The sequence below is a fragment of the Odontesthes bonariensis genome, chromosome 12, assembly GCF_027942865.1.
Source record: "Odontesthes bonariensis isolate fOdoBon6 chromosome 12, fOdoBon6.hap1, whole genome shotgun sequence".
Classification (NCBI taxonomy): Eukaryota; Metazoa; Chordata; class Actinopteri; order Atheriniformes; family Atherinopsidae; genus Odontesthes; species Odontesthes bonariensis.
In genome coordinates this window covers 14,716,368-14,727,429 of record NC_134517.1, presented here as the reverse complement: position 1 = coordinate 14,727,429, position 11,062 = coordinate 14,716,368, and the positions used below count along the sequence as shown (strand labels likewise).

The window sequence follows — 11,062 nt, the reverse complement described above, 5'->3', positions numbered from 1 at the left end:
GGCAAATAGTGGGAATCAGGTTGCATTTGGAGTTTGTAGCAGTCCAATTTTCTCTGCTAGAGTATGGCATAGATTGGATGTGATGAGCTAAGCCGGCTAACAAAGAGTCTACGTCGTGAATGTCAACTCTAAACTGATACTGACATTGATTCGCACAGTTGCTGACATCCAACACAGAATGGTGCGAGACCTGGGTAGCATTAATCAGGACGTCGCAAATGCCCAAGAAATTGTGGAAGGGGATTAGTGTTTCACTGTAGCTAAAATGTGGTTACTATTGTCTTTCCAAGCAAGTTACAGGGATTATTGTGTTGTTAATGTTTTTGTGTAAACTCGGTTACAAAGTAAGCAGCCTTTGCATTAATTTATGTTGGAACCCAAAGTGTTTTCTTGTGCAGCTTTTAACAATTATTTTAAAACTCAAGTACAAATATTTATAACTTTATTGATAGTTTACTTGTACAAGATGTACATTCATATTTTGTGAATCAAAAGGGGAATAAAACAAACTGTACGATGATTCATGTTTAGGCATGCTTGCATATGAAATGGTAATAATTTTAATGGGTACAACAAATTCCATGGAGTATAGTTTAATTCAACCATCCCTGAAATGTTTGTAAACTCTGACACGCTACATTTTTTTTAGGCAAACAATGCACTACTGCCACACCTCCTAATTAAAATTCAACACAAAAAAACATACAAAAATAAATGCAAAGCCATGTAAAAATGTACAATTGTAGTTCGACTTTTCATAAACTTTCAGACAAAATAATAAATAAAACAACCATATGTTTAATTTAAAATGGAGACATAGATAAACATTTCTAAATGGAGGTCTGTTAACATAGAAAATTATGTTTGGTGACTGTCAGAGGTATGTAGACCTGAAATGGTTCTACATATTTAGCGCAGCAGTGTTTGAAATGTTGTCAAAATTATCTTTAAATTCAGCCGTAAGCATTTTGTGTGGAGCAGTTTGTAAAGTACAGTCTGGATTATCTGAAATTAATGATGAAAAGTCACATAACACATGCAAAATAAAACTAATTATATTGTAAAAGAACTGCTTGGTTCGGGTTGCAGTGCAGATTTGTTGATTTGATCACAGATATTTCCCACTATTTTGACTAGATTCTTTTCCAATTCTCCGCAGCATCCGAAAATGTGATAAATGTCTTCTTTAACATGTGACAGCTGTGCTTGATGTCTATGAACTGTCTGAGTACATAGAAATTATGTGAAATATGGCACCTGATTTGGGGTGACTTTTCTTCAACAAAACAAAAATCACACTGCCGTACAAAAAGAAACACAATTCTCCAACAATGCATAAAAACAGCAAGAAAAGAAAAAAATCATTGGGCTTCTTTATTGTTGAGGATTAACTGCTAGCTGTTTTTAACTTTTTTTCTTTTTTTTCGCTATTTACAGTATTGCACTTAAACTGCACACCATTGCATTTCAGTTTGACTGATGCGTTTTTCATATTTTCAGAAATACAAAAGAAGAAAAGAAACAAAATCCCCTTTACCCTTTAATCCAAGATTATGTCATTTTTGCTGATCACATGACGATATCAAAATCCCACTCCCCCCCCACCCCGCTTTTCAATTAGTAAAGCAGTATCTGCTTGTGGGGCCATTTGTAAACACCCACATACAAGACCTGAAGTGCAAAGGCTATCTTCAATTCTTTACCCAAAATACAACACAACAAGAAAGAAATAAAGACACAGAGAGAGAAGGAGAGCACACTGTAAGGAGAAACGCAAACAAAGTCTTGCCGACACATGCCCAGCAGCACATAACATTGTCTCTCCCCTCCGCAGCAAAGAAAAAGGAAATTGTTGCTTTCATCACAGCACAAGTCCAGTCCGTAAGGACAAGGATATCGGACTCTGATGGAGACCTTTGACTTTGAAGGGGTTGTGGGCAGTGAATGGCAGTGTTAAAAACTGTGGCTGAGCGATTTTTGTCAGGTGTGGATGGAGACCAGTCCAAGAGTGGTCCTCTATTAGAGCTCATGCACTTGGCAGCAGCAGGGAACACAGTGGTTGGAGACAAAATATGGCCTTTTTTTCTAAAAATGTTTTCAGCTTTTTTTCTAGTGATGGGTGGGGCGCGGGCAAGGTGTGTAGGTGAGAGCCGTTCCAATGCCTCGTTGAGGTGGTGTGTGGGTCTGTTTCCACCAAGCTCAACACTTTGCATTGTCAGCATCGCGGCAGCCAGCGTCAACGAGACTCTGCTTTTGGCTCCGCTGCTGCCTGTCAGTTTGCTTTGTTCTAAAGTCCTCTGGTCTAAGGGCCCCCGGCCTGGCCCTCAGACTGACATCCACATGTGTTTGTATGGTCCTTGGGATGTGATCTGTGCCTGGAGTGGACTGAGCCACTGGCCCCGCAGAAGTCCTGCCTGTTGGGCGAAAAGTAAAAGGTGATTTCATTGGTATTTAATTACCCTTTTACAAGTGGTTTGTTTTGGCAGCTGGTTTTGTGACAATTTTCTCGCTCCCTCCTCCTTTTTTATTTTCTTCCTCCACTGTTCTCCCCCCTCCTCTCTCACACACACTCCCTCTCCCCTCTCTCTGTATGTGTTCCTCTCTTTCATTCTCCCTCAGTGTTTTTGTTTATTTTAGTTTTAGCTGTGAGTGTCACGGCCCTTTCACAGGCTCAGTCTTGTGTGAGAGGCGATTATGGGCATCAGGCGAGCGGAGGGGTAGCCCGGTGGGGTCAGAGTCCCAGAGCCTCGGTGTGTTTTCTTGCCTTGAGTCGCAGGTCGGCGATGCTCGAGTTCTTGCTGTTGCTTTTGGCAGCTGCCGCCACCGCTGCTGCTGCAGAGGCCGAATCGGCGAGGGATGCAATTGGTAGTCCAAAGGGAGGGGGTGGAAACATCAGGTAGGGAGCATGAGCAGCCAGGTGAGGGTGCAGATGAGGGTGGGAGTGGGTGACCCCATCTAGCTGGAGTTGTGCTTGGACCTGCAGGACAGCAAAAAAAAAAAGTTTGTCAGCATTAGTCCCCGAGGCGTGTGTGCGCGCATGTGTGTGAGAGGAGGGCTGAGGATTTAGGTTTCACAGTCTGACGCTATTAAATTTGCCCTCAAATTTTACCCCCTTAAAGCTGTTGCTTACAGTGTGTTTTCTAAGAAAATAGTTAAGGGCTGCACTCTGCGCCTTAGTCCTTTTTTCACGTCAGCTATTCTAAAAGTTAATGAATCATACATTGCACTCAGACACCACATCCAATTTAATCTCTGAGAATCAAAGTCTCTCTAGGACCCAGAACAGATTTCTTTAATTCAGACTGAGGACTCTGTTATACCCTTTGGAAATATGCAGTCTTGTTATCCTGATTATGTATTCAATTGCATAAATAAACAATTTTGCACTAAAAAGACATTCAGATATTTGGAGTCATAAATATTTACTCAGACATATTCCTGAGTCAAGAGGAAAACAGAAACCATAAGGAGCATAGGATATCAGTTTTCACATTCTTGGCAATTATTTTATACGAAGTAGGTGAAAATTAAGCATCAGCTTACTTCAGAGGGAGAGAGCTGAGCCCGTTGCCATTTCTCATGTGTTTCAAACACCACGGGAAGAAGAGGGAAAACCAAAGTATTTCATGCTTTTCTTTTCCAACCAAAATAGAACGATAAAAAGTCAAAGTTTTAACTTGACTAAATGTTTTTTTTGGGTTTTTTTTCCAGTTTTCTTCTTTTCAAATTGGCATGAAAATAACAAAAAAAATTACTTGAGCTGAGGTTGTCAAATGAAAGGGGAAACTACTTTGAACCACAAAATTCATGGTTGCTAAGCACCGTAATATGGCATCCAAACAAAACCCTCTGTAAACAGCTAACCCCCCTCCACTTAATCTAATGTACTAGTTACCCATCAGGTAACAAACTTCTGCTGTGACTGATTTTGCAACTGTGTGGTGCACTGACGTTGGATTAAAATGCAGACGCAATGATGGAAAACCAATACGAAACTTGATTTTGTGGAGTAATTCCAGTTGGGGGTTGTGACAGAAATTGATCTCCTGCCGACAAAACATGTGGGAAAGGTTCAAAATGTTCGTGTGTTAAGGGGTGTGTTTGTGTGTGTCTGCCCTTTTTGTATAAATTTGTGCACAAATGCATGAAAGTTAGCCTCAAACAAAAAAACGTGAGAAGCTTTAAAGAGTAAAGAAGGACACGACCTCGCAGGTACAAGTTATAACCTTCTCCGTGCAAATCTCAAGCCATCCACTTGTCTTATATGCATATGCTGCATTGTAATATCTGAATCTGTGGAAGCCTTCTGCCAATTTCAGCTTCATGCATCGTGCCTCTCTCAGTATGCAAGCCTCCACCCCTGCCAGTGCAGCTCAACGCCAATATCCATCAGAGCCCACTCCATTCCCTGCTTTCATCATCCCTTTTATGTGCTCACGCCTGCCGCACTGTTGGCTTAATTAGGCCTCTGCTTTTCACAAGGGTCAAGCAGACAACACAGCAGTCAGGATGCAAAAGTAGATAGCAGCAGATCAAATCTAAGTCCACCTCTCCACTCTCTTTCCTATACAATCCGTCCCACTCCGCCGAGCCAGGAGGTTAGCTGCTTCATCCCCATCCAACACATATTCGCAGTCTCTCATCACCCTCATAATGCAGCTGTGTATGTGCATGTAAATGCACAATTATAGGACAATTACTTTGAGGCCAATTTTACCAAACATGAACGCACAGAAACACACAGACAGCCTTGTCACTCCCTTGGCCTGTTTTTTCAAAGATCCGACAGGTTTCACCTCTGCTTTACAAGATGCTGAATTTTCAGATTTGTTTCAAACTTTTCTACACTTTTCTACACTCCAAGCTTGCTTTCTTTGACTTAAATGTTTATACATTTTAATCTCCGTCATCTCCTGCTAATATTGAAATGTGGCCTACCTGTTGGAAAGGCATTCGGAGGGCGCCCATATTGACATAGGGGGCTACTCTGCACGCATCAAGGTGACTGCCACTGCCCAGAATGACACCTGGGGAGAAGGGAAAGATGTCTGTCAGACAGCCAGACAGTTGTTGTTATGTGAGATGAGGAGTTTTTACAAGAAACTGGTCAAATTGTAAAACGATAAATATATTCTGATAACATTAAATAAGAGAATATACAAGTAAGATCATTCAAACGTTTAGAGGAGATGAGATTTACCTTTGTGCATCTGGTTTTCTTGCTTTCGACATTTTGCTCTTCTGTTCTGAAACCAAACCTGCATTTTGAGGGGGGAGAAAAAGAGTATTAGTGATACTGGCTATATCAGCTTTTTAAAACCTGGTCTATAGTCAACAAATTGTTAGAACATCATTACAGTCGAAAGATGGGCCAGTTTTTTGTTACCAACCAAAAAAACGTAGGCACAGCTTACACCTAAGCAAATGAAATCTTCTTCATTTCTAACTTTACCATCAATTGTTATTACAAATAAAAGGTGCCAAATGACTCGACAAGAAAGGAAATCAGACAAATTTGACCAGAAAATGCTAAAAAAAAATACATTTTGGAATAAAGGGGGAAAAAACGGAAAAAAAAAACAAAAAACAAAAAAGGTATACATGAATATATATGTATATACATATATGCATAAGTATGTGTATGTATGTGTGTGTATACATAAATGGAGATCAAACACAGTAAACTTGAAAATCTCCATCACAATAAATTTCAATGGAGTATAAATAGAACATGAGAATGTCAGTTAGATTAGTTTTACACGCATAAAAAAGCAGTTTCGGCTACAACTATCACACAACAGTACTGCACTGTAATATCACAAGAAAACCGTGTCCAAATGTCTTTAAGACACTTGAAAAAAAAAATCGTTCAGGACGTTCCAATTTGCTGACTGCTTTTGAAGCTGCAGGCTACGGCCTATTGTTAATCACCATCAACTTAATTTGACTCGTTGAATAACATTATCTCCCCTCCCCTTCGACCCCGCAGTGATTATCTTTTACAGATGCGATATTAGCGACCGGTCGCCGACCGACCACAAAGGGCGCAGACTGATGATGACTCGGGGTGCCACGACGCCGTTTACAGCAGCGCGCGGAGCGACGTGCAGCCATATGCCGATGGGCTGCAGGGCAGGAAAAGAAGAAAACTGACAAGGGGCTGAAGGAGAGGAGCGGGCAGGGCAGAAAAGTGTCGAGAAAATTGAAATATGTCGCTCTATCCTCCAATAAGAAGCCTGTAGTATGGAGTTAGAATGTCACACAAGTGACGTTCCATCAGCAATACCAGAGCTATAACAAACATAAGTTATTATTATTAGTTGCAGTATAGTAGCCTATTGCTATTATTACTCAAAGCTTTTACGAGTTGACGTTATTATATAGGCTGTGATCGGTACAATAGTGGTAAAGGGTGGTAAAGGTGTTTATGAAAATCCCAGGTGATTTTGCATAGACGTACAGTAATCCCTCAGATAAATCAAGGCTAATATTAGACGGGCACGAGATCAATTCCAATTACGTTCCAGTATGTTAAGCAAAGTGAACTACACTGGTTCAGACAGTTATTTCTTCATTAAGGACCACTCAATGATGCGCTTCACAAATACCCTAATCTCATTTCCTTTTTGATTTTTTACAAGAGACAGTGAATAATGACATTTAATTTAGCAGCGCGCCAGAAACCCAAAGATATTAGTCCTAACTGAATTACTGCCTGCTCCTCACCAAGCTCTCATAACTTTCAATTAGATTCATTGACAGCTGCTCGGAGCGCAGGTTCACAGCCTGCAACAACCCTGCTGCAATTCACTGGCGTGTGCTGGAGTAAACATGTCCGGGCGCCCTAAAAGAGAGCCCGCAAAGGTTTTTACAATGTTTTATCTTCCACGATGAGTGGATTTTTAGCGCGTTCAGTGTCCATTTGATCAGTTGAAACACACACGCGCGCACACGCACACACTCAGGCTGCTAGGACTTTCTAAACTACATTCACACCATAAAATTATCCTAATGAACACACTTTATTAGCCATGATTGCAGAGTTACTGCATTATACTGTCAACCAAGTCCGACAGTATTCAGCTCAAAATGGTAGTCGCTGCGCCCATAAAGCTCTATGATGGAGTTTATTCATCCGATTAGATATATCTGAACAGCGGCAGAGTTGGCCCACAATTGAGTTATTTCTAATCTCTTTTTATGGGGACACTACATCAAGCCAGTGGCAGATATTACAAAGAAAATGAGGAGGGATACGAGCTGACATAAGAGCGCGTCCCCTGAAGCAGCCATTCGGGCTCTTCATTCATTTCAATCATTGTTGGGAAGCTTTTTGTTTGTTTGTTTGTTTATTTTTGTTTTGCTTCTGTGTTTTGTTTTATTTTTTTCTCCTCAAGGTTGTTAGGATCGTGCGTTTTAGGCTCTACAGGCCCACCGCTGCGAGTTCACATGGTCGTTACATCCTGGATGATTTACAGCAATTTAGCAAAGTTTGACGTAAATGACTGCCACCAATCCACTTCTCATCAAACATGCATTATTCATTTTCATTATTGAAGCCTATCGCAGAGGGTACAAACCAACTGGAAATTCCTCTCCATTTAGATATATGTCTAAACATGAATTGTTGTGAAAGTCTGCACCAAATCTTAAAATGCACAGTTGTCCTGCAGGTTCTTTAAAAAAAAACAAATCCCAGCAAAGTATGACTCTTTACAGGGGATCCTATACAATTTCACAAAGAACTGAAATTATTGGTGGATAAAAGAGACTTTGTAAACCACCCAAAGGAGTTTTATAAAAATTATGCATACTCGGTGGTTTTTTTGTTTGTTTGTTTTTTCAACCACAGAGGCTGCATCATTTATCAGTCCAGTTTGTGAAGCCAATCTGCATGTGAACGAATAAGCCTGCCCCCTTTCCATTCCTAATTTTAATTCTTAATGTTGCAGGACACATAATTACGTCTCTATGTCACAAAACTATGAACATAGTATTGCTGTTTTTTAAACGTGTTTTGGACGCAACGGGCCAATTTGGTAGTATCATTTACATAAGTTTAGGCCCATATGATCAACACGAGGGAGCAATATTAGAACTAGAATAAGACAATAGGAAGAAGAGGGGCCAATGTTGCAATTATGTTTCATATATTCTCACCTTTTCCGGAAGTGTTAATTAATTTTTGGATAAATTCATGATGTCTTGTTTCCATCCTATTGAGGCGCATTGTTGTTTGTTTTTTTCTTACATGACAGTGTGTGTTTGTTTGTAGGACTGATTATAGCCTACAATTATAACTCCCACAGCGTCACCACACAGTTCGCGTAAGCCTGCATGAACTACATTAATTCATATACTGTCCATAAAGGACCGGAAAATTGCATCACAGCACAAATAATATTGCCACCAGCAGACAATGCGCAAAAAAAAAAAAAAAAAAACGCTTCGGAGGCACCGGTCCTTGAAGGAATATTATCGAAAAACATTAAGTTTCTTCTCTGTTGAACACACAGCAGCACAACACGGACAGCTGCCTTTGCACCAGACACACACACACACACACACACACACAAAAGAAACGACTATAAGGTAAATTCTCACTTGCACTCTGGCCTCAGACAGTCCCAGCCGCTGGCTCAGCTCCTCTCTCATGAACGCGTCCGGGTAGTGCGTCTCGTCGAAGAGCCGCTCCAGCTCGTTGAGCTGCTCCAAGGTGAAGTTTGTGCGACTCCGCCGCTGCTTCAGTTTGCCCTGTGCGTCCTCGTCCTCAGATTTCACGTCCTCTTTTTTCTCCTTGCACTCGTATATCCCTGTTAAACGGCCCGGGAATGGAGGAGAAAAAAAGAAGACGCAACATTTAACCTTTCATCTCGCCCCAGATACACAAACACAGTGCCTCGTTAAGCGAGGCAACTACATATACTAATGCATAACCTATGCACATTACTGGCCCCCCATCACTGGGCCCTGATAGGGGCCTTAGGCCAGGCAGTTTGACAGCAACACACAAACATTACACAGCCTGTTTCTTCAAGGCAGAGGCCTGCGGCTGCATATCAGCCTCCATAAGTCAGCGTGCAAAGTCAGTACCGTTACACAAGTAATCAGTCACTACATGGCATTCAAGACTTATAGGGAAGCCTTAAAGAACACAGTTAAGATTTGGCAAAATGGAGAAAAGGCTCCATTAGCCAAAGTTACTTCAGTCTAGTTAATCTTAAGATTTCTTTTTTCTTTTCTTTTTTTTTTCATTTAAAACATGAAATTTCTGTAATTCCCACCATCAAAATGAGAAGCTGCATTGGTTTATGTTATGTATCCGTTTTTATCAGGCCATACTGTAAAATCACTATCATTCCTATTAGTAGTAACAGAGTCGACAGCTGCTATAATTACTGGTCTGTTCAGTTGCATTTTACTGTTTGTAGTTTCCTGACGTGAAACAGTTTTTTTTTTTTTTTTCCAAAATTGAAAGCCGTTTGATTCTTACATAAATGCTTATCAAAATAATCCCATGCAGACGAAACAAGTTTTGACGTATGAGGCCAAATAATACAGTAGCATGTTGACCCCTTAAATAAGTCAGATTTACTCCGTAAATTAAAAGGAGGCCTGTGTCCACTTTATAAACACTTAATTAATTAGAGGAAGATACATTTTAATAGCGTGTTCAGTTTCAGATTTTTTTGTCAACAAACAGATCATCTTAGATCGCAGGTGAAAACTGTTTAATTGGCTTTCGGGAGTTCTTCAAGCTATAAATTTAAAAGGGGACGTATAGAAATAAATTTATTTGAAAATACAGTCTGATTTACAAAATATCACGAAGAACACGTGAAATGCGAATGAAAATAAAGCGAAGCAAAAAAAGCCTGACATGCAGTCACAGAAGGCTTGTTAAAAGCTATGTGACTAAAGTCATTAGTAAACAGCTCAGATCTAATGTATATAAATTATTCAAGAATATTTAGATACGCTAAAAAACAAATGGCAGAAAAAAAACAGATTTTTATTTTTAAATGAATGTCTGGAAACAATCATTAAATAGTTAAAACTATGCTCGGACGAAGGGCCCGCCTCCTGCTATGTAAAATAACCACAGAATACAAAAGCAAACTTTCTGGAACAGGCGTAAATCAAACACGCTCAAGCCGCTATTGAAATTCTTCTAAAACACGGATTTGAAAGCATTTCCAAAAAAATGTTGCTCCCTGTTCAAGGCTTACTGAACTTGGGAGACATTTGCTCGACATGGCACGGAACATTTCTGAAAACTACAACGAAAGCCTCACCCTCTGTTGCCCTCGAAACATTAAAGTCCTTCAGTTTCTCCTTTTCCAGCTCGACATGGTCCTTGAACAGATGCACCGGGCAGTGGTTGCTGTCTGTTATGTCCTGCAGGTTTGTCTCCGGGCTGCCCAGCTCCCTCGCCCTCGTCAAGCCGCTCTCCAAAACTTCCCTGTACGTGATACTCTCTTTGGTGGTCTCCTTGCTTTTCTGATCGAAAGATTTCGACACGAATGCCGTAAGTTCTTCCATGGTCGACTCTGTCGGTCAGTAGTGGTCCTGGTCGGGGAAATCCACCGTGAATTCTCAGTGTGTGCGCGCCTCACCGTCTACACCGCTCACGGATAACGCTCTGTTTTGGAGGCTGGCAGCAGCGATAGATAGAAGGGGTGGAGAGGAGGTGAGATCACTCCTGCTGTTGTGACTGTGTATTTGAGAGCACACTATTTATACACGGCCACCTCGGCCCAGCCCCCCACCCCCCACCCCTCACTCTTCCCTCCGATCTCTGTGTCTTGAGCAATTACAGGCCGGCTCTACTTTGCAGAATTCAACTTTCACCAGCTTTTTTTCCCCCTTCTTCTTCCACAAATCAATGATGGAACTGATGGAGGCGGTTAATTGAATTATGGGGTCATTAAAATGCCCACGGTGGCTCACTCCTGCAGGAGGCTGTATTTATGTCTAATTAATTCAGCGAAAATTTAATCAACGTTGGGCTATTGCTAGATACAAATACGGTGTTTGTGGGATTTCTTCCCCCTTTATTTAT

At 41.0% G+C, this 11,062-nt stretch overlaps 1 protein-coding gene across 2 annotated transcripts; it reads right to left on the bottom strand.

Moving 5' to 3' along the window:
• Positions 1 to 577: 577 nt before the first annotated feature.
• Positions 578 to 10,707, bottom strand: shox (shox homeobox). 2 transcript variants are annotated; one of them, XM_075479206.1, is made up of 6 exons: positions 10,296 to 10,707; positions 8,605 to 8,813; positions 5,201 to 5,258; positions 4,939 to 5,048; positions 2,765 to 2,977; positions 578 to 2,414 (listed from the first exon to the last, which is right to left on the bottom strand). In XM_075479206.1, exons 1-6 carry the CDS (start codon positions 10,540 to 10,542, stop codon positions 2,325 to 2,327), a joined length of 927 nt encoding a protein of 308 aa, XP_075335321.1. In that variant the 5' UTR covers positions 10,543 to 10,707; the 3' UTR covers positions 578 to 2,324. The 2 variants fall into 2 exon arrangements, with proteins under 2 accessions (XP_075335321.1, XP_075335322.1); XM_075479207.1 differs by having other exon boundaries at positions 4,939 to 5,027.
• Between the last annotated feature and the right edge of the window lie 355 nt (positions 10,708 to 11,062).

What these genes read in the sequence shown, in the direction of transcription:
- shox (XM_075479206.1), bottom strand. Translation starts at nt 10,542, where the DNA reads ATGGAAGAACTTACGGCATTCGTGTCGAAATCTTTCGATCAGAAAAGC. An exon ending in TGTTTCGAGGGCAACAGAGG is followed by an intron (nt 8,814 to 10,295) that starts GTGAGGCTTTCG and finishes GCCGTTTAACAG; the next exon opens with GGATATACGAGTGCAAGGAG. An exon ending in TGTCTGAGGCCAGAGTGCAA is followed by an intron (nt 5,259 to 8,604) that starts GTGAGAATTTAC and finishes CTCAAAATGCAG; the next exon opens with GTTTGGTTTCAGAACAGAAG.